Genomic DNA, 23,379 nt, shown 5'->3' on the forward strand with positions numbered 1-23,379 from the left:
ATTATGAAAGCAAATTCCTTGTAAGTGAAAACCTAATAAATAAATCCCTTTATGATTCTGATAACTAACGAACAGTCCCTAACATGAAGTATGTGTTGTAGTTTGGTGTAGTATGTATAAACACAGATTTAAAAAAAGTCTCGTTTAATCGTCCTGAAACAAACAGTTAACCGGAGACAACCTGTGACTAACGGGCTAATTTGACTGCCCGGCAGAATGAGGTTCCTCCTTCACTGATATTCAGCATCTTTTTTTTTAAGTGCGCAAGTGCGAGTCGGTCCAACTGAAGCTTTGGCCTGGCCTGAATAACCGAGAAATTTTGGGGTGGAATAAATCAAAAAACAGGTTAAGAGAAAAATACGAGTAATAATTTGAAGTTCGGCTCATCGTGCGTGTGGTTTTTAGGCAGAGAGATAGCGGTAAATCGGCAGATTGGAGCCGCGTAGTGAGACCTACTTTGAGAGGCGGAGCTCGCGCTGCTCCACTCGGCGAGGCGCGTTCGTAATGAAAGGAGCGCGTGAGCGGCGGTTGCTGTGACTTCCTCGCGGCTCGTCGGCGGCAGCAGCTACATTGTGTGGAAAAGCAGCACGTTGTTGGCTCCCGCACGCTCCAACTTTACTCTCCTGTTCAAGGAGAAACCAGGTCTCAAAGCCACCAGCTGTTTCCTCGGACGTCTGTAAGTTACCCCAGCTTGCGAAAACATGTCGGCCTCGGCGGCAAAAGTGAGTAAAAAGGAGCTGAACTCGAACCACGACGGAGCGGACGAAACCTCCGGTAAGAGGGGAGAATGGCGGCCTCCCGTTCACCGCCATTTTCACTTTCTTCTTCTAACACAATTTGCATCGCTAAAGGGTGCGATAATGTTGGTAATTATTGTGTGTGGTGCTTTTGATTTTTTCGCTCCGGGATCCTCTTTGCGGGCGTTTGTTCACATTTCTATAAACAGCAGCTAGCCCGCCAAGCTAACGCATTTATTAGCATGCCGCTGCTCCGGAGCCTGCCGTTGTTCAGCTCAGCCCGGTGCTGAGAGGCCATGTTAGCTCGGTTATTTAGCATCATCAGCGTGGCCACTTGTGTCGTTGGCTTCTCACCGAGTGACCGTGCGCGATGCTGGAGGGTCATTTTGCCCGTGCGCTGTTATAAAATCACCTCAAATTGACTATTTATAATTTTAACACCATTATCGCGGCGCTAAATAACCGGAAAGTTGTCCGTTTCATTCGGGCATTAGCCGTTAGCCAGCTAGTGTTGTTGTTGTAATGTTACCTAACGCTAGCTGACGACGTTATGTTTTGTTCTGCTCCAAAATGCATTTAAATCCACCGGCTGTTCAATTAGTTAAAATATGTAATTGGGATATTTAGACGTCTGGATGCAGGACTGCGCCGTGTGAGCCTCGGTTTGACAGTTTGGGGGGGTCTGATCTGGCATCTGTCCTGGCTCGGTGTCTCACGTTATCGCGGCTCTGTGTGTGTCCCACATTTAAACCACGCGGCCTTGTCGGGAGCAGCCGGCAGGAAACGGTGAGTGTCTGAGCCGCTAGAGCTGCAGCTATTGGCCGTTTGTGTTACCTTAACCTCCGGGGGAGCCCGTCTTTCAATCCGCCAGATAGCCCGGAAACTACAGTGATTCACCGAAAACTAACGGCGGATTAAAGACTGTAAACATGCACAACTATTACAATCGACAAAACACTCCTCACTGAGATCTGAGGAGTTTTTGTAAATACTGTCAACTTATCTGCGGGTACAAAAAGCAACGCACAATAATGGTACAATTACTAAAATGTCAATATGCCCATTTTTGCATGCATGTGTTATGACACATTTTTTAATTTGTTAATAATAATAATAATAATATCGGTGTATGCTTTTATTGTCCTAGTCATGGCTGTGAAGTAATAAGTTACGCATATTTTGTGACATATTTGTCTTTTTTCCTGCAGAGAAAGAGCAGCAAGAAGCTATTGAACACATCGACGAAGTTCAAAATGAAATTGACAGGTAATTAAAAACTTGTTCCTGTGATCGCTTAAAAATGCATTAAATTGATTAACATAAAAATAAGGCCTTAATTAGTTTTTAATTGGCAAATTAATCTTTCTTTAAAAAAAACCCTTTGACATGAGAAGTAGCCTTTTATGATTTTTTTTCTAACATTGCATTGATATGTATTTATCTTTTCTTTTTTAGTGATGATAATTTGGTGGGAGAGATTTATTTACATTTATATCTTACTAAGCATTATGTTGGATTTTTAAATATCGGTATATTTTGTTCTTCTCTCTTAGGTGAGTTCTTTACAAAAGCCAATTGCAGGTTTCTACCTCACCTAGACGTGTAAACTGTTGTATATCAATTTTCAGATTTTTTTTCTTCGCATCTGAATGTGTAAATAAATAAACTTAAAATAATTGTAAAATGTCATAGTTGTCCAGAAAACAGGCCAGAAATATCAGATATTTCCCACTTCTTCCGGTAAACCAAAAACATACCTTTTATAATAGTGTAATATGGTCATTGTCTTCTATGTGTTAGACTGAGTGGCATCAGAAAGTCCTAAAGAGTCTTTAAAAGTATCTACTTTGGCTTGAGCTGTAGGAATTCTGTAAAAAAAACTTAAAGAGGTGATTAGTACCTCTATTTTTACCCTTTGAAACCTGGATTGACATCACATGAGTTCAGATAACTTCAAAAGTATTTAAACCTTCAAAATCTGAGCAAATTGTTTTTTCTTTTGAAAATGTGGGAAAAAGTTGTTGAGCAACTTGGCAAAAAGTGTTTCACAAATTGCAAGAAATTTATAGATTTGGAAAATTGTTTTTTAAAAGCCGGGGATAAAAATGCCAAAAGGTATATTTACAGTTATCATAATCATATTTAAAACTATTTTACTGGATTATTATTACAGAAGCACTTTTTTCCCTTGTTTTTATTTTTTTTAAACTTTTTTCTCATAATTTGTTAGCTATTTTGTCATATGTTTTTTTTTTTTCTGTCTTCAGTTGCTCAAACTTATAAGCATGTTTTTGAAAGAAATCAAGCCAATTTGCTTAAGTTTCAAATGGTTTAAAAAAGAGGAACCAGCTACTGAGTTAAGATGTTGTAATTTTTGGTTGTTTGAATCTGCAGAATCTCAGCCCTCCGTGCTGCACAGTTTGACATCCCCGTCCACGAATTACCATTACCATTAAACTGTTGAGAAGCATGACAAAATGGTCTTATTTGTGCAAATTTGAGTAAAAACTGATTTTTAAAATTTTTTTTTTTTTTTTTTTACCTTTGCCAGGTTGAATGAGCAGGCCAGTGAGGAGATCCTCAAAGTAGAACAGAAATACAACAAACTCCGTCAGCCATTCTTTCAGAAGAGGTCAGAACTGATCGCCAAAATCCCAAACTTCTGGGTCACCACGTTTGTCAACCATCCACAAGGTGAGCAATTCAACTCTAGATTTTTGTTGCCGAACTAAGTAAAGTAATTACATCATAGTGACAAAAGTTAGAAAAATGTAGAAAGTTAAAGTTTGGTCTGTGTAATGTGTCCGCAGTATCTGCCCTACTGGGAGAGGAGGATGAAGAAGCACTTCATTACCTGAGCCGAGTGGAGGTGACAGAGTTTGAAGACATCAAGTCAGGCTACAGAATAGATTTTGTAAGTGTCGTAATGATGCGCACACAAACACAGAAGATGCACGTTTTTTCTTGTGTTCTTACCTTTTTTCACGTTTTTTCCCCTCCCAGTATTTCGATGAAAATCCGTACTTCGAAAACAAAGTACTTTCCAAAGAGTTCCATTTGAACGAGAGCGGAGACCCATCTTCAAAGTCAACAGAAATCAAATGGAAATCAGGAAAGGTACGCGTGTCTCTCTCACTTTGTTTGTGATCCAGACGTGAGGCTTCTCTTCTCACCTGCAGCTACTTAGGTGGCTTTCTTACGATCCTCATTCAAAGTGATTTTCTTTTTAAAATTTACTTTTTAGCTCTTTGTCTTCTTTCCATCTTTTATTTTAGTTTTGAATCATTAACTGACAGAACAGTAAAATATGAAATCAGCATGACTGGACCTAACTAAAGATGTTGCAAAATAAAAGTTTAAGAGATTTTGTTCTTCTGTTTTTGTGTGTTTTTTAGGACCTGACCAAACGCTCCAGCCAGACACAGAACAAAGCAGGAAGGAAGAGGCAACATGAAGAGCCAGAGAGCTTCTTCACTTGGTTCACTGATCACGCTGACGCCGGCGCTGATGAGCTCGGCGAGGTCATCAAGGACGACATCTGGCCGAACCCCCTGCAGTACTACCTGGTGTGTTTACAACCACGTTAATGCATCCGTAGCTGCCACTTTACACAAAAAGCGGACGTCTTTTTCAGTTTATGTATATTCGTTTTAAGTTTGTGTGGATTTTCCAGGTGTTTTCGGGCAAATATATTCCTCCCACAAAGGTGGAAAACTTTTTGTTAAGTTAAGAGACAAAAGTGCTTAAAGCGTTTGTTATCTCCAGGTTCCCGACATGGATGATGAAGAGGGAGAAGGCGAGGACGACGAAGAGGACGAGGAGGCTCTGGAGGACATAGACGAGGAGGGAGATGAAGACGGAGAGGAGGACGAAGAAGACGACGGAGAAGATGGAGAGGTAAAGTGATAAAGTCAAATGTTTGTTGTTTAAAAGAAGTTTGTTCTGAGCTCTGGCTTACTTAAATAATATTGTTTTGTTTTTTTTATTTTATTTTTAGGATGATGAGGGAGAAGACGACTAAGAAATAACATCATCTACCCAAACCCTCAACCTTCTATTCCCTGTTTGATTTTTCCACTCACTTTCGGGAGCAAAGGTTTTAATTTTCTTTTCTTTTTTTTTTTTTTTTTTTTTTACTTTTTTTTAATTATTATTATCCGTGTGTGCTTCATTTTCCATTCTGAAGCCTCTTCACCTTGTCGGTGCCATGTTATGTTTCCTTTGACTCATCTAAGGCCAATGGCACTTTGCCCTGAATTGTGAGTACCATCCCCAAAGTCATCTCAAAAAATAATAATTAAAAAAAAAAAAAAGTATAAAAATAGAATCAGCACGGCATCCTGAGTAGAATTTGAAGACAATTCACACAGAGTTCCTCCTGTTAAAGGTTGTGTGGTAAATTGACTTAAAGCCATGGTGTAGTGACCCAGCGCTAGTTGACCTCTCAAGTTTTTCCCCCATATATATTTTTTTTCAGTTGGGGTGTTGATCTCTTGAAAATTGTTATTTTTTCCCCTATGTGGTTAACGAGTACCAGCTCATTCCTTTGACTTGTAATGTTTAGGGGGGGGGGGGTGGGGTAAGCTGGGGAGGGGCAGGAGTATGTTGGTTATTGGGGAGAGTGGTTATTTTGACACCATTTCTATGGGACTTTTTTTTTTCATTGTATTGTTTTACAGATATCCATGAGATTTGAAATGACATTTTTAATAAAGAACAAAATGGAAAAAAAAACAAGCTTGTAAATTTTGGCCCCCACTGCTTCATGGGTTAAATAAAAAAAGAAAAAGACATGTTATCTCATAGAAGTCACATTTAATCACCTTTCCTTTTCCGCTGGGGGGAAAAGAAACTGTTTTAAATTTGAGGTGTAAAACTTGCTTTGTTATAATAATAAAACTTACTGTGTTTACATGTGGGTGCATAGAAATTTATTTAAAAAATAGATTTAGGTAGCAGCAAAGGCACCTGGGTTAACTGGACAGTCATTCGGTCCCATCAGCTCATGAAGGATTTTGGAGTCATTAAGAGGCTCGAAGCGAAGTCTTCTCGGAGTAGCCGATGTGTGATTAGAGCCAGGAAGGTGAGCTCCGACTCCTCAAATTTGGCTTTTGTGATGGTGTCCGGCCAGTCGCTGGGCTGAAAGGCCCAACCTGGAGTGGGGGAAAAAAAAGACAAGTTTTCTGAAGCACAAATGGTGATACACTTAGATTTTTATAAAAGGCCCCTACACCAGTCATACTCAATTATGGTCTGCGGGCCAAATCTGGCCCCCCAACCGTTTTCTAATTCACAATAAAAATAAAGTGATTCAAACTGGGAATTGTTTTTGTACTTTTAGTATACATGAGGTCCCAGAGTGCATTAAAAAAGCATCAAAATAAAAGCTTGTTTTTAGAAAGTGCCAGTGCCCTGCACCCCCTGACAGAGGTCCTAGCTAAGAAGCTTTGTTATAAAATGCGAGGAACCTAAAATGTTAGAAATTTCCTTAAATCCTAGATACCTAAAATACGAGAAACGTCCTAAAATCCTAGAATCGTCTTAAAATCACAGAAACATCCGAAAATACTAAAAACATCCTGAGATTCTAATACTCGATATGTCCTAAAATACGAGAAACCTTAAATCCTAGAATTGTCCTAAAATTCCATAAACATTCTAAAATGTGAAAAACGTTCTAAAATCCTAGAAAAGTAATAAAAATCCTACAGAAAAGTTCTAAAATCCAAGAAACATCCTTAAATTCCAGGAATGTCCTAAAATCCTAGAAAGGTTAAAAAAAATAAAATCCGACATAAATCTTTATTTTAGTTAACTTGAAAGGGAGACTTTTTACACAAACTCCATTTGAAAAAAAAGCTGGTTTGAAGTTTAATTATAGCAATAAAACATCTGTTAAACTTAACAGAAAAACTTCAGTTGAGCAGATAATTCTGTTACACCGCAAAACCACAATATTTTCCGACACTGATACCATCAAAATCTAAGACCATTACAACCCTACTGATTCATGACTCTAAAATGTGGTACAGCTAAAAGTAGAAAATGTCACTAAAGTTACTGAAGTTGCAGGTATGAGATTTTCCAAGTGCGCTAGAAAATATCACAGTATTACAGTATTATTATTATCAGTTATAACGACCCTTAAAGGAATGAAAACAGGTTTTTAGTTTGGCTGAACAAATGTTTTATCGCCATAACTGAAATGTGAAACCCTTCTGAAAATACTAAAATAAAATGAGATTCTCAGGAGAGCTGCAATTTTTCCCCCAATACCACAGATATGCAAATGTACACAAATGTATGATAACTGTTGACTTTTATACCACGGTGTACCTAGAAACTCTGCAGCCCTGAATGATTTCTTTGTAAAGTTTTTCCTTGTTCCATAATTATGACTTGCTATTTAAAAACACTATTACCTCTTATTCTGCCAAAGTCACTTGTATGCAAAAGTATTTCAGGAGTAAAACTAGTGTGAATAACTTAAATGTAATTTCATAATTTAAGTTATACTCCATAATTATGATATAAAGTGTAATTACTTCAGTCTAAGTATTTCACGGTTTAGATATAAATGTCTGTAGTGACAAAAACTTTAAATTGTCTTCCTTTTCTTTTAAAAATGAACACTTGAAATGATAAAAGCACTTGCAAATGACAAGGTAGTACAAAATGTTAACCAGTAATACATCTGGCCTCCGACAGGGTGCCAGTGTCCAAAACTTTGAGAAACATCCTAAAATCTGAGAAATACCCTACAATCTAAGAAATGGTCTTAAATCCTAGAAACATCGTAAAAATCAAAGACACATCCTTAATCTCTGGAAATTTCTGAAAATCTGAGAAATGTCCTAAAATCTGAGAAACATGCTACACTCCTACAAATACCCTATGTCCTAAATCCCAGAAACATCGAAAAATCTGAGAAATGTCCTAAAATCTGAGAAACGTCCTGAAGTCCTTGAAACCTGTATGTGGCCCCTGAGACTGGCCCCTGACCTCCTGACACTGTGCAATAGTGGGCCCCAAGCAAAGCAAGGTGAGTATCCCTGGTGTGTTTCCTTTGAACCTCTTTACTTAATTATTATTAGGCTATATTATTATTTTCTATCTCTAAAAAAACAACAACAACAACAACATTGAAACCAGGTCTTAATAATGATGATGTTTATTTAGAGAGGTGAAGTCTGTCTCACCTCAGACTCAAACTGCTCACACAGACTAACTTGTGTGGTGAAGCTGCAGGTTTTGTGGATGCATCTGCACCGTGAAGTGACGGGTTTGTACCCACCTAAATGAGTATTACACCGGGGACAGGTGACCACCGTCCACGAGAACCCGGGGAACCAGGAGAAGTGTTTATCTGCCGGCCAGTGCTGAGTGACGTCCGCCTTTCTGAAGGTTATCACCTCAAACTGGTGTCCGTGCGGGTTTTCAAACAGCTGCACGTTAACCCTTCGGCCCCCGAGCGACGTGTCGTTGCGGCTGGAGAGCGCCAGCCGGCTGGGCACCGACTGGATGTCCGCCCCGGCCGCCAGCTCGTGTCCGCACGTCCTGCACAGGATGAGGGCGGCGGCGCTGCTGGTGCCCCCCTCCTCCGCCGGGGCAGCACAGGCCTCAGCGAGACGGTATGCGGCCGGGTACACCAGCAGTACCAAGGAAAAATACTGCAGTATTATCAACCTCTGCAGCTGCCTCTGCTGCACCAGCGGGCTCCGCGCGCTCATCATCGCTGCCTCTCGCGCACATGGGGGGCTAATCACCAACAAGCTAATTGCTAGCTGTTTTTAGCCGAGGTGAGCTAACGTCGAGCCGATTGGTGATCAATAATCAGTTTATAGTGCATCACCTTCGTCGCTTTAGTGTGTTAACTCAGTCAGGAGGTAAGAATATGTTGTGTAACTACATAAATAATCGGTGATTAGTAACATAATTCGCAATAAATCAATAGAAGTGGCGTTAGCTTAATGCTAACTTTTGGGCGGAATTGTTGTAATCTCAACCATTTCCTTCTCCAACTTTTGGGCGGAAGTGCCGTCATCTCAACGTTTCCTTCATTTAACTGCGTACGTCCACGTGTTTACCACTCACCTGCCTGTTAAATGGTTCACTGGAGTTGAAAAGTAATTTCAGTCATGTTTTATTCACATTTGAACTTTTAAAGAGAGATTGTTTGCTTAAGTGAAATGATTAATACACACATTGTAAAAAATAATCAATGACTTATCGTGATAATGATGAGATCAGGACTATCAGGGTGTTGCCAGAAAGTTTTGAAGAAAAAACTATTGCCGAAAGTTTTTTCTAAATTCACCAAAAATGCCAAAACTGTAGATATTTAGAGACTATTGGAGACATTTAAAAATCCAGAGGGTGTTTTTACAGTTCCTGGCTGTGATAAATGGGGAAAGTTTTAGCGCTTTTTAGTTTAATTTTTTTAATCTGCAGTAAAAAAAAAAAATTTAATGCCCTTCCCCTAAGTAAAAACAACGCCGTCTCAAAAATAACGAACAGTCCCTAAAGTGCAGTTACCTTAAAAATGCATTGAAGCACATTTATTCTTGCTTATTACTTAATTACTTAAGTAATATTACACTACTGAGAAAGAAAGGAAATACGAAAGAAATAGCAACTTTAGTTAAATGCCAGCTTATTAATGTTAAAAGCGTTTTACTTTTAACGGTTAAACAACCCCCGTTACTTTTACTGGTTACCACGGGCAACGCGATTGTAAACTCGCCTCCACCAATCACAGGACGAGATATTGCGAACGGACCAATCAGAGAGCTCCTTCGTCGATACAAACAACCGTCCGCTCCTCAGTCGATGGTCGAGATTTATCTCGGAAACATGAAGCTAAGTTAGCACTGTAGCACCTTTAGCTCTGTAAATGTTAGTTCTCTGGCCTCGAAGTTGACTTTAAACCAGATCTGAATGTTGTTTTAGCGTCTCGAAGGAATGAAAACCCGGGAATCACCACCGCCGGTTCACGTGCACGTACCGGAGACCACACCTGTACATGTTCATATGAGGAGAAGTCCCAGCAAGACACCACAGGTAACAACGCTGCTTTATTTAACTACAGGTAACAACGCTGCTTTATTTATCCACAGGTAACAACGCTGCTTTATTTATCTACAGGTAACAACGCTGCTTTATTTATCTACAGGTAACAACGCTGCTTTATTTACTTACAGATATACAAGCCGTGTCTTAAATTTTACAGCAAATATGTGAAAATCACAGTGGAGGAAGAAGCACTCAGAACTTGTACTCAAGTAAAAGTATTAATACCACAATGTGTAAATACTCAGTGACAAGTAAAAGTCCTGCATGAAACTATTTATTGAGTAAAAGTATTGTCATTAAAAGGTACTTAATCATTTGAAACCATAGCACATTGATTTCTTTAAAAAACATGGGAAGAGGGCAATAAGCAACTTAACAAGAAATGACCAAAAAATAGCAATAAATTAGTATAATGTAACAAAAAACAACTGGAAAATTAGCAAAAAAAAAGTAAAAATAATTAAATAAAAATGGAAATACATTTATTTTCTATTTTCTGTAACACTTTTATATACATAATAAAGAGAATTATACATGTTTTGTAGTCTCTTACCCCTCATTTTTTAAAATAATAACTAATAATACCTCCAACTTATTTTCAGATAATTTCCTTGCCACTTTATTTATTTTTATTATATTTTATTCAGTTTGCATTTCTTCCCCAGGTCTCCCAGTCTCAGGTTTCAGAGGTTTACAGTACCGAAAGTAAAAGTAAACACATGCAAATTGTCCATTTCACAATGACATATATTATATTATTGTTGTATTGATGTGTATGTCATTTTAAAAGGGATAGTTCAGATTTTTTTTGCAGTGGGGTCGGGCTGCACTCGGTTTTGAGGAGCTGCTAACTATGTTTTAAACCTATTTTTAAAAGAGTTTACAATTAGATATAATAAATTCATAATTTATAATAAATTTCAGTGTGTTTTAAATGTGGAATCCCTCTGTTTTCTCTCTGCAGAGTCGGACAAAAGACACTCAGGTGAAGGGAGACGGAGGGAGGCCAAAGGTGCGGACGCCGTGGATTCCTCCAGGACGACTGTCCTGCAGAAGAGACGTGGGCTCCTACAAGTGCCAGGTCTCTTTGTAGTGTTTGTCTCTCATTGAAGTACGCTCAAAAAGGGTCTAAAAATTATAAATATGCTGGCAAATGAATATGACTAGAAAGAGGAAGGAATTTTTGTTATATAACAGACAGGATTTGTTTTAATTGCTGAAAAAATACTGAATTTATGAAGTTAGAATGAAGTGCTTTAATTGTATAATGTGACAGTTAAATTAGCACATAAACACGCTCCAGATGTGATACTCGTAGTTCAATCTGATTGGATGATATTAAATGTATTCACTGATGTGCAGCATATTTTATTTGTGGGGATTTAGGCAGCGCTGAGTACCTTAAACACTCCTCGGCTTGAATAACTTTGGCTGTAAAAATATTTTTCATCCTGTTTTCAGTTGAATAATTCAGTACAGATGTTTATTGTTTTCTGCACAGCACTGGAGTGCATTAAGTTGTGAGTTGTTGTTATTTGTGTCTTCGATCAGAGAAGCAGATCGCAGCATCGATCAGAGCGCGATGAAGAGGAGCAGGAAGAAGAGCTGGACGCTGTATCCAAAAACCTCAGCGTCCTACTCAGAGAGCAAGAGAGCATTCGGAATTTAAAGAAGTAAGAGCCTCAAAATATCAACATTTAGCGCCTGAATTCTGTTTTTATCTAAAATAGCAACTATTGAAAGAAAGAAGAAAAACATCAACAGCTGATTCCAAAGCTTCAGACAGCAACATATACTCTGAAACTCCCAATTTATTTATGTAAATACATAAATGTTACCATGTGATGCACCGGATCAGATTATAGTTTAGAGCTGAGTCACATCTTCAGTCCCTCAGCAGGTCAGAACAAACACATAACGACGACGTGATCACATGAAGCTGCACAAGAAGAAGATTAAAAAAAGACACACAGAAGACAAAAAATACTAAAGGTCGACCGATAATGTTTTTTCAGGGCCGATTGTTTGTATTTATTAGGAGTTTATGAGACTAATAACCGATATTTGAAACCGCCATGCACTAACAATAACAATGAAAATCTAACATCTGCAAACATAAAAACAAAATACTTAAATACTTATGTGGAATATTGAGTTTAGCTGATAAAGAAGCGATCAGAAGGAAATGGCTCCAGTCGAGGCCCCATCAGTCGAGAACTGGTATGGTTTAATTCATGACATTTTTATCATGGAAATAATTACTTTATCAATTAGGCTTCAGGAATCGAAATTTGAAGAAATTCAGAAAAAGTGGAAAATGCGTATTTCCCCCAAATGTCCTTCTTTTGTTTGAATATGACTTCTATTCATTTATCTCAAATTGGAAAAATGTTTTACTCTGTAAAATTTTCTGTATAATAGCTTTTGTGAAGAGAAACCAAATAAGCGAAATGATAATGTGTCAATTTTAGAATTTTTAGAACAAACTTTGTTTCAAACAAAACTTTGTTTAAATGCTTTTAGCGAATATTTAATCAAAACTGAGACTTTTAACATCAAATACAGCAAATTCACAGTAACTTTTTTTCATAAAGTCAAGCGAAATTTTAAATTAAAAATAAAAAATAAATAATAAATGAATAAATTAAAAAAAGCTCCCGCAGGTTTTACAAAGTAAAAGTTCCTCCCGGTGCTGAACCTTTCTTTGCACTTTTTAATGAATTGATTTTATTAAAATAAAACACTGATGCAGGTAATCGGCAGGATGCCAAAAATCGGCCGATAATCTGTCGATCCCTAAATGATACTCACAGTAGCACATGATATAAAGAAGAAGACACAAGACAGACAATACAGCATCAAAGTACACAACAAAGCACATCACACACAAAACAAACAAAACGTTTACTAGCCAGGCTGACATTTTGACAAAAACCCGTCTGTCCTAATTAGAGGCCCGGTTACCATGCAGTTCATTTTCTGGACATATTGATGAGATTTTCTATGATTCAATCAGGTAATTTTACTGAAAACTTGAGCAGATAAAAAAGACAGTAATACCGGACGAGTAAACAAGAGAAAAAAGAGGTTTAAATAAAGAGCTGAGCGACAGTTTAGTGTGAGAAGAAAAAAAAAGCCTGTCCCAGATATAAGCAGGTTGAGTTCAGTTTGTTCAAGCGAGTAAAAGTTTTATGAAACATGCAAACGTTTTCATCTCGTGCTCACAGGTCGGACTCAAAGGCTCAACACAGAGAGACAGACGTGCTCCTGAGGGCGCTCGTAGAGGCGGAAATCGACGGCGTAGCGGTGGCGAATCAGCTGACGGCTCTGAAGGAAACTATCGACAGCCTCGCTAAGGTAGATCTGGACGGACAGATGCAGGACGGACGGAGGAGGACTTATTTTCTCATACGTGATGATGTTTTTATTGATTTGTTTCAGGACAAGCGGCTGTCAAAGCTGCACGCAGCGTCAGTGACACGGCAGCAGGAGCTGCTGCTGGAGAAGATCGAGATGTTTGACAACACCAATCACAGCCTGCGAGAGCTGCTCAGAGAGTGGAGCGAGTCCGAGGTACAGAAAAGGTCGACGAGAATTAACCCTTTAGGGAATGTTTTGTGCATTTCATGCGCTTTTCATTCTTCTTTTTGATAATTTTGGCTGTTTTCATGCATGTGTCCTAAATGTAGTCCAGATTGTGTATTTGAGTGTAATCAGTGAATTTGCAGCTCAGCTCCTACAATAAGTCTAAAATACACTGTGGAAACTAAATAGTTACATTCAGACTGTTCAGGTCCAAAAATGCTCCATTGAAACCCATTCAAACTGACATTTTTGATCCCACAGCCATCAGAGCAGAAAAACAGGACTTGTATTATTTCTGGGTGTCATTCTGGGCTTTTGACTCTGAATTTGTCATTTTGACTATTTTCCACCTGATGAGGTCATTTTGACCATATTTGGCATATGGAGGAAATACATGCTGTTTCCACTAGGTAACCTGTCACAATCAATGATGCTGCTAATCATTGACATATCCCAGACTGTGGTTATCCTAAAAATATATACTTTGCATGCAGTGTGTTAAAAATAATTGATTTTTTATGCTTTTTTAAAAATAAAAAATGATGACAAATTATGACAAAAACCTGGCATTTAAAGGGTTAAAATTCTGAAAATGAATGAATATTTGTTATTTATGATTAGGAACAATGCTGGTTAAAAAAATAAGCTAAATGAAAGTAGAGAATCATATTAATGTACAATGAGTATAATGATACGAGTGTGTGTAATATTAAAGCGGGGCCTTTGGGGTTAAACCTGCAGTTATTTTGTCGTTGTTGTTTCCACAGAGAGAATCACTGTTGTGGTCAGATCAGAGAGACGCCATAAAGAAGAGACTGACCGACACTGAGGCGGAGAACATTGTGAGTGTTTATCACCTGGTCAGGTGCAGCTCTGCATCATCTTCCTGCAGGCAGCCGAGGAAACGTTTCTGCTTTTTCTTCCTCTCCCACAGCGACTTTTAGCCAAACTGACCAGCAAAGAGAAAGAGGCGTCTAAGCTGGCGGAGCATTTGGACTTTGAAAAGGTTTGAAACTAACTATTAGATTTGTGCTTCTGCTACAGCGGTTTACATGAGCTTTACACCTCTCACACACATTTTAAAGGGACAGTTTGGATCTTTTTAAGTGAGGTTGTATGAGGCACTTTTCCATAATCACTGTGTTACATACAGTAGCTGGCAGTTGGCACTAGGATCCCTCAGATCCTTAAAATGCACTGAATTAATTAATCTAGAAATAAGGCCTTAATTGGTATTAAAATGACTTAAACTCATCTTTCAAACGTCTTAAAAATGCTCAGACATGCAAAGATTTTATGAATCCTTTTTTTCTGGCGTTGCATTGTAAAATCTCAAAAATAATTGAAAAACATTTTTTAATAATATTTTAATAAATTCCTTTTCTTAAACTGGTCATAAAACACAAAATTGCCAAGAAAGATGTTTCCGTCCTCAGTTTGTACACATAAAAGACACTTTTATGATAATATTGTCTTTTTTTTAACTTCCTTTTTCAACGTTTGACAGAAAAGCTTTTCCACTGGACCAAAGACATCTCATGTTTTGTGCCATACTTAACATTTGGGCAAAATAAAATTCTCCTTCGTCAGTTTTGGTTATTAGAAAATTTGTCTTAAAATTCATTCAAATTGGCATTAAATAATGTCTTAAAAAGTCTTAAGGCCTTAAAGGTTCAGGTGAGTTTTACAAATAAAAACTATCCGTCTGCTACGTCAGGACAATGCAAAGACGGCGGAGGAGCTTTCAAGAATCCTGCAGTCGACCGGCGACCATCTGGAGTCAGAGCTGAGCAGAGCAGAAGCAGAAAAGGTCCATCTGGCTGCTCAGATTCAGGTGTGTGATCATAAAATACAATAAAATACACACCCGCACACTCACTGACAGACGTTGGGGCTACAGTCGCTGTTAAAAGAAACACTTTGTTCTTTTGTTGATCAGAATTAAAGAATCAAAAGTTTGCAGTTCGTGAGCAGCGAGCTGATGTGTGAATGTGTGTCTCCTCCTCTGTGTGTTGGAGCAGAGGATGCAGCGGAGCCAGGAGCAGCAGCAGGAGGAGCTCCGGGCTCTGCAGGAGGAGCTGCAGACTCTGAGGCAGCGGAGAGAGGAGGAGGAGAAGGAGGAGCAGAGGAGGCAAGATCAAGAGGCGCTGGCCGCGCTGACCCAGCACGCCGAGCGAGCCGAAGAGTCGGCCAGGCAGCTCGCTGTCAAACTGCAGGAGAAGGTCAGTCTGTGGCGGTATCACAGCATCTGAAAATACAGAGCGGTGCACAGATCATAGAAAATGACAAGCTTTAATACAAATGAAGTCCTGTGGATGATCCGCAGAGCTCTGCGTGCTGCAAGCTGCATGCAAATGAGGTCTCTGACTGGTGGCGCTGTCTTGTTGTCTGACCGTGTGCGTTTATGCAAATCAAGTTCAAAGGAAGTTCAGCAGCGGTACTCCAGTGACACACACAAAACCAAATTATGAGGCGAGTAAGGCTAACGATTATCTTCATCACTTATTGATATGCCTGTTATTCTTTCAGTTAATCAGTATGTCACAAAATGTCAGAAAATAGTTAAACATGTTTTATCCCGTCACCAGTCCATAAATCCAAAGAGCTGTTCAGTTTACTGTCACAAGTGACAAAGAAAAGCATCAAATTCTCACATTTCAGAGGCACAAAACCAGAAAAATGACTTTCCTTTTTGGGTAACCCCCTGAGGCCGTCAGTAGACGGGTTTCCATCACAGATTTGCGCAAAACTTGCGCGATATTTTTCAAGTGTCAATAAAACACAATGTGTTTCCACTGAGTGATGTTCTGCGACTTCTCCTCTGGCGATAACATCCCAGTAACATGGCGGGAGAGTTAGAATATATATAGAAAAACATTAAACATCATCTGAAAGCTGGAACCTGCAGATGAATTTGAGACGCCGCCCTCTTTAAGACAGCAATGTCGTCCGTAGTGCTGACGGCCCCGTGGGTCTCAAAGAGTTAAAAACATGACGAAAACGGTCATTCAGTGATCAAAGGTGATACCAGTCATTATTTGAAGCTGTAGAGGCGACGACAGGTGTTTCGCAGCTCTCGCCTCTGTTTGTCGAGACTGTCAGAAAATAAAAATTCCTAAATTATAAAAGTATTCCAGGTTTGAAATAAAGACTAAAACATGAACAATAATGATTTGACAACATTTGAATTTTGTTCCAGGAATCCCAGTTGGCTCAAGCTCTGTCCACGTCCAGCGACTGGTGTCTCCGTCACTCTAAAGAGGCAGCTGCTAAAGGACAGCTGGACGAGGAAATCTCTGCTCTCAAACTGTGAGTACACGCGAGACACACGTGCAGTTTGTGGCGTTTCGATCTTTTACATATAGTGTGAGATTTAGTGGGGTTGGGGTTTAGTGGTAAAACTGCTCCTGGTTAGGATTTCCTCAGTCTTCGCTGTTCAGGAGGTTGTTACAAGGAGCAGAATAGTCACAGTGATCTCTTTTTAAAATTTTATTTCAACCAGGAATTGTCCCATTGAGATTCACAACCTCTTTTTCAAAGATAGCAGCACAAAGAATTTCACATAAAAGAGCAAGGAGACAAAAAACACAACAGCAAACAGCATAAAAATCCAAAGACAAGCAACAGCGAACTGAACATAATGTCCATAAGGCTCTTAATCGGCTGATAAAAGAGTCCAGTCTAAAGCGACTCTGCAGCTGACGCCGAGATGACGGAGCAAAAACACTAAAAGCATTCCCACCAAAGACTGTACCAAAGTTGTCTGTGTGACCGAAGGTTGCGACTACGGACAGTTTTAGGCGTCGGCAGAAAACATTAATAAGATGTCAGTTCCTGTGAAACGGCCTGATAAAGGGAAACATACCGGTGTTCCAGTCTGCGTTTGGACAGAGAAGACAAACCAGCTGTCTCAAACTGCAGTGCAGCATGATACACTAACATGTTCATGCAAAACAAACAGACCAGGTGATGAAAACCAATGAAACAGTGAATGAAGCGGTTTCATGAGCCGTTTGTCCCTGATGATGCGCGCTCACTTTATCTCCCTGATAACTTCACATCCAGGAGCTTTTCACCGGGAGCCGAATTATCCTCAGAGGTCTCTTCCTCTGCAAAACAAACAGAGCCGGTGATTAAAACCGGTAAAAACATTGAATAATTTCTTCTGATCTTAGTCAAGCGTCGCTCAGATGGATCTTTGTCTTTCAGTCTGATTAAATTCTTTTAAAGTGTTTTTTTCTTCTTGCACAGAAAAAAACGCTTCAGAGTAAATAATATCTGATTGTAAAGACGACTTTTTATAAACTCGAAGTACCAAAGACAGTTCAAACACATAGAGAAATCCTCGTAGACGCCTGACTGGAGCAAATCGAGTTTTTGTGGCAGGCGATGACATCCACAGATGAAGTGTTGGGACCGTGAGGACAACATGACACCGTGTTTACGCACCTGCTTCATCTCAGTCAGGTGGCCGAGCTCGACTCGCAGCTTCATTCAGCGGAGGAGAGGAGTCGCACGGAGAGGGAGGAGCTCCGGGAGCAGCTGCATCATCTCAGCGCCGAAAACGCCTCCACCAAGCTGGACAACCAAAGACTTAAGGTACTGGCAGCTCATTATTAAAGGCGAGAAAAATGTATTCATGTAGCTCGTTTTATACACAAACTTCTTAACAGATTAGTCAAGTCATAGTTAATTTTAGGCCAATTAAAAGACATGCCCTAAAGAAAGAAATAATATTTTTTATATTTTATTTTGTAATTCTTTTTATTGGTTCATGTGAACGTACAAAAACAAAATACAACAAAAAATACACAACCAAATGAACATAAAGACCTGTCAAACAAGGAAAAAGGAAAATAAATAAATATAGAACTGTATAAAAAGATAAAGAAATGTAAAAAAAAAAAAAAAAAAAAGAACTAAAAATTATTAAATAAATAAAAAATAATTTTAAAAAGATTAATAAATATATGAAATATATAAATAAAAATGAGAAAGAAAATAAGATTAGAGAGACAAACAAAATATGTTCTATAGATATGGGTATTGGATCAAAACATACACATATAATAAAAAATTTAAAAATAAACAAATAAATAGGTGTGGGGGGAAAAACACAAAAATAGCAGGGGTAATTAAATAAATAAAATGATAAAATACGTTTAAAAAATCAGTAGTGACTCAAACTCAGAATTTGAAAAGCAGAGGAAACATAAGTGGCAGCTCCGCTTTAGGCCCTACTGTGCAGAACAGAGGTGAAGAAACATTTTTAATGCAAAACTGCTTTATTCAGTGTTTTTACAGGTTTAAATTTCCTGGTCTGTTTGTTTTGGTGAGAAATACACCTCTGTGGCTAATTTAGCTCCAAGTAAAAACTTCCAAAATAATAAATAATAATAATTTTGATTGAGGCCCCTATCAGCAGAAAATTACATATCGTACATCACATTCAAAAGTCTCTTATAATTTACAATATGCTGTTAAGAAAATATTATTTTAAAGCCAAAGGTGGGTATCTAATCCTGATTATGAAAACTAAAATTTTAATGTATTTTGAAGCTCTTAAAAGTAATTTTCCTGACAAAAGTTTTTTAGAAAATATTATTTCATTTCATTTTTTATTAACATTAGCAATATTTTGGCGTCTTCTACTGTGTCATCGCTTCTCTGCAGTAAAGGAAATGTTTTAATGGCATTTATCATAAACGTGCATCATATTCAGGGTCAGCTGACGTCCTCCGAGGAGAAGCTCGGCGCTCTGCAGTCTGACGCCCGTCGACTGAAGTCGTCAATCAAGAAGCACGAAAACCTGGTGGAGAAATACAAGAGGAAGGTACAGTGGCATTCTCTCATTATTAAAAGGCTTCATCCTCTTCCTCGTCTCCAGATGTGCTGATGTTGAATTTTTATGATGAGATAAATTAACTCTTTAAAACTCTCTTGGATGAGCTTGAAAATGCATCATCACGGGGCTGAAAATAGGAAAAATTTAATGTCCTTGTGGATTCATTCATTCATAGTTTATTCACAGAATAGATAAAAGATAAAAATACAAACATAATTTTGAGGAGAAATTAGATGTGTGAAATGGGACACCCTGTTAAGTTATTTAAAGCTTGTAAATAGGGGCCCAGACTGGACCATCACCACCTTATTTATTTATTATTTATATTTATTATTTTTTTGCATTTCGCATTTGAACCTTTGAAACATGAGAAAACTGGTTTAATTTAATTATTTTTTCAAAAACATGGGTGAAAAAGCAGCTTGGCATGAAATGTTCCTCAAATTACAATTTTAAAAAAAAGGTGACAAGAGAATAACCTTAATAAAAAAGAGAAATAGAAAAGGAAAATCATTAGAAATTTTTCAAATAAATGGGTAAAATAAAAAAAAAAACATATAATTATTGGAACTATGTAATAAAGGTTAGAGAAAAAAAATCAGTTATTATTTATGTTAAGTGTTTTTTATTTTAGCGCCTTTTATCTCCTTTTTTTCTTCGTAATTTTCTCAATTTTTTATTTTTGCAATTTTTTGGGTCATTTCTTGTTATGTTGCTTATCTCCTTTCTGTGTTTTTGAAAGAAAAAAACATTTTGCTCAGGTTTTGAAGGGTTCAAAGACATACAAGTTTACGAATAAAAATTTCATCCTGCAACTTAACTCTAATCTAAAACTTCATAAGCACCCAAAATTACTCTCAGATACTAAAAGTATAGTAGCAGTAATGCAGTACAAATGGCACATGGGGAATAGCAGTATTAATCACCTGGGGTGTGTATTTCATATAAATATATATATATATATATTATATATATATATATATGTGTGTGCAGGTGCAGCAGGTGCGTCTGGAGTCAGATGAGTACTGCCTGCAGCTGGAGGCGACACAGAGGGAGGCGCGGGAGGTGAAGGTGAGCCTGGAGAGGGAGGCGGAGCAGGTGAGGAGGGAGCTGCTGGGCCGGCTCAGGGAGCTGGAGACGCTGCCCGACAGACTGAGGAGGACGGAGGAGCAGCTCAGAGACGCCCGGCAGGAGGCAGACGCCCACGAGAGGAGGAACGAGGAGCACAACTCGGCTCTCTCTGAAGTCAGACGCAAGGTACTCAAACAGCCTGTGAGACATTTCACAGCTGTGATGGTTTGATTAAAAAAAAACAAAAAACAGGTGCTCTCATGAAGGTTTACATTATTTATTTCAGTTATTTTGCTGATATTGAAGTTTTTTTTCTTTAATAATACCACTTTTTTACTTTACATGTATGGTCATCAAATCAAATGACTCATATCTATTTATTTATCTATCTATAAAAAACACAAACAAAAAAAAACAAGCAAACAAAAACAGTAAATAAATTTTTTTTTAAAATCCATATTACTACGAAATTTAAGGGTTTAAACTTAAATCAGACAGTCATCCCTCATATTTGCATTTGATTAATTGTTTTGGTATGTTTGTTTTTACTTCTGCATTTTATTTATTTATTTTGATGTATTTTTTTTATTGATTATTTATTTTGTCCAGTACTTTTGTACAGCACTTTGGTCAACCTTGGTTGTTTTTAAATGTGCTATATAAAGAATTTGACAGTGATCTTGGTCAGAAATGAGGTCTGGGTTTAGGGCCAAAAATGATAACTATAAGTATAAAAGATTATATATAAAACTCTTTCAAACTCAAGTGGATGAAGGAGTCCACACTACAGCTATGACGACGACTAAAGTTCAGATCATAGAAATATAAACAGCCAGTCAGAATATGTCCTATTTAAACGGCACATCCAACGTAGATCCTAACATCTAATTTGGACCACATAATGTCTGTTTTTATGTTGAAAAAGACGCATTATTTTCTTTTTAATTTTTATTCCTGTGAATTTAGTCATCAGTTAGTGATTTGTCTCCCTGCCTGTAGCAGATTTTGGCCAGTAGATGGTGCTGTTGACTGCTATCAGGAGAAGAAGATGCCAGAAAAAAGTCCCGAGTGTTGATTATAAACATCAACTTAATATGATGATGTGTCGTTACATGACAATTTTGAATTTAGACCCAAATCCTCTGAATTTAAAATGTTCAGTTTGCGTGTCAGCAGAATGTTTCAGAAACATTTTCTACATTTTTTCTGAATTGCAGCGTATCTCTTTCATTTAGGATTTAGGAACAACCTTTAACATGGTATAATCACTCTAATAATCTACAATGCACGATGAATGCAGTGTTTAGCCTTTATTTAAAAGCAGACAGAGAGACGAGCAATTGCATGAGGAAAGTTGGACCTGTGCTGACTATAAGGACGCCTCGTGGATGTGGATTTTTGTCTCCATCTGTCACGTTCATCCACAGGTGGAACAGCGAGGCGCTCAGCTGGAGACGCTCCAGCAGAAGAACCTGCTGCTGCAGGAGGAGAACAACGTTCTCAAAGAGAAAATTCACAACTTAGAGAGGTACAGAACTATCGTGGAAAGTAAATATGTATTCATTTTGAAGATAAAAGCATCACAACACAAAACACAGAAATGCTTTTTACACATTTTCCCAAGTGCGGCTGTAGATTCCTGCGCTGTGTGTTGCAGGAGGCTGGAGGACATGACGGCAGAAAACAAAGACAAGTCTCAGGCTCTCCTGTCAAAGGACGCCAGTGTCCGCAGCGCTCAGCAGCAGCTGGACGAGAAGACCCGCGAGTGCAGCGTCCTGTCCAGACAGCTGCAACAAACTCTGGAGGACGCACAGAGACAGGTGTGGAGCTATATCAGACCGGTGTCAAGTATACAAACCGGTTTGGTATTAACCCTTTCACACCTGAAGTGACCTCACTTTTCCTGTGCTGTTTTCAGACGACTTTCACAAGTATTTAAATGTTTGAACCCAAAACAAATTGGTTTGATTTCTGTCAAAAACATAGGAAATAAAGATAATTAGCATCTTGGTAAGAGAGGCTCTGAAATTGCAAGATATTGGTAGATTTTGAAAAATATTAAATAAATAAATAAATAAGTAAGGGAAAAATGTCTAGGGAAAACACTGGGGAATAATTATTATAACTATATCTATAATTACTACAATAACATACAATGTTATGTAAAAATATTATAGCTTTAGGTACTTTTTTCTAGGTCATGCATTTTTATTTTTCTGTTGCTAACCAACAGTCCAAAACTCTAAATTAATCAAAATAAATGTAAATGATTAAAATGAAAAGCAGCAGATTTTCACGTTTGTTAAATTGGAACTACAAAGTGATTTTGCATAAATAATTATATAAAAATGTATCCATATTGTTGCTAATATTCTGTCACTAATTGATGAAATGAGTGATAGTGAAATTAATGAGCTAATTGTTTCAGTTGTAGTTGAGCTGAGTGTGATATTATTAAGTAAGGTCATCAGAAAGTTATGTTTTATATCACATTCACATTTTATGAGCGTAAATACTTGAATGCAACAGTCCATGCGGGCATAGTGAGGAAGACATTGTCCTTCCTGCAGGTGGACAGCAGCATGCAGCGGGTTTTGGCCAAAGAGAGAGCGTCTCAGTCTAAAGCGTTGGACCTGCAGAGCCAGCTGAGCCGAGCCAAAAGCGAGCAGAGTCAGCTGCAGCGAAGCAAGGAGGAGGTACGGCACGCTGTCTGTGGATTTTCACGTTGGACACACAAAACTGTTGTTTCTCAGACGCGTTGTTTCTGTTTTCGTTCAGATGGAGCGTCGTTTCCAGAGTCAGCTGCAGAGCATGAAGGACAGGCTGGAGCAGTCGGACTCCACAAACCGCAGTCTGCAGAACTATGTTCATTTCCTCAAAACCTCCTACGGAAACGTGTTCGGCGACTCTATGATTGCAAGCTGAAGGCAAAAAACCCAACCAGCATTTATACATTCCCAAAGCATTGTAGTAGACCTAAATGACGTTTATTGATTACGATTGTTGATTTTAGAATTTTATACTGTATATGAAATTAAAACTGTTATAAATGAAATGATTTTAAATTAG

The 23,379-nt window shown here is 38.2% G+C and overlaps 3 protein-coding genes across 5 annotated transcripts; 2 read left to right on the top strand and 1 right to left on the bottom strand.

Moving 5' to 3' along the window:
• Positions 1 to 480: 480 nt before the first annotated feature.
• Positions 481 to 5,535, top strand: seta (SET nuclear proto-oncogene a). The gene is made up of 8 exons (XM_042487928.1): positions 481 to 774; positions 1,946 to 2,003; positions 3,289 to 3,431; positions 3,548 to 3,651; positions 3,741 to 3,854; positions 4,133 to 4,303; positions 4,503 to 4,634; positions 4,735 to 5,535. Exons 1-8 carry the CDS (start codon positions 702 to 704, stop codon positions 4,756 to 4,758), a joined length of 819 nt encoding a protein of 272 aa, XP_042343862.1. The 5' UTR covers positions 481 to 701; the 3' UTR covers positions 4,759 to 5,535.
• On the bottom strand, positions 5,104 to 8,788 carry si:ch211-51h9.7 (uncharacterized protein LOC558400 homolog). Its single transcript, XM_042487929.1, has 2 exons — positions 8,032 to 8,788; positions 5,104 to 5,890 (listed from the first exon to the last, which is right to left on the bottom strand). The coding sequence occupies exons 1-2, from the start codon at positions 8,468 to 8,470 to the stop codon at positions 5,736 to 5,738; spliced, it is 594 nt and encodes a 197-aa protein (XP_042343863.1). The 5' UTR covers positions 8,471 to 8,788; the 3' UTR covers positions 5,104 to 5,735.
• LOC121944198 (outer dense fiber protein 2-like) lies at positions 8,452 to 23,379 on the top strand. 3 transcript variants are annotated; one of them, XM_042487920.1, is made up of 18 exons: positions 8,452 to 8,536; positions 9,697 to 9,797; positions 10,774 to 10,890; positions 11,361 to 11,482; positions 13,037 to 13,166; positions 13,251 to 13,382; positions 14,162 to 14,236; positions 14,329 to 14,400; positions 15,112 to 15,228; positions 15,416 to 15,616; positions 16,594 to 16,703; positions 17,858 to 17,993; positions 19,117 to 19,227; positions 20,233 to 20,496; positions 21,738 to 21,838; positions 21,968 to 22,130; positions 22,881 to 23,006; positions 23,089 to 23,379. In XM_042487920.1, the coding sequence occupies exons 2-18, from the start codon at positions 9,699 to 9,701 to the stop codon at positions 23,233 to 23,235; spliced, it is 2,223 nt and encodes a 740-aa protein (XP_042343854.1). In that variant the 5' UTR covers positions 8,452 to 8,536; positions 9,697 to 9,698; the 3' UTR covers positions 23,236 to 23,379. The 3 variants fall into 3 exon arrangements, with proteins under 3 accessions (XP_042343854.1, XP_042343855.1, XP_042343853.1); XM_042487921.1 differs by having other exon boundaries at positions 8,471 to 8,536; positions 9,687 to 9,797; XM_042487919.1 differs by lacking the exon at positions 8,452 to 8,536 and having other exon boundaries at positions 9,613 to 9,797.

The sequence above is a fragment of the Plectropomus leopardus genome, chromosome 6 (genome assembly GCF_008729295.1).
Source record: "Plectropomus leopardus isolate mb chromosome 6, YSFRI_Pleo_2.0, whole genome shotgun sequence".
In the NCBI taxonomy this organism is placed as follows: Eukaryota; Metazoa; Chordata; class Actinopteri; order Perciformes; family Serranidae; genus Plectropomus; species Plectropomus leopardus.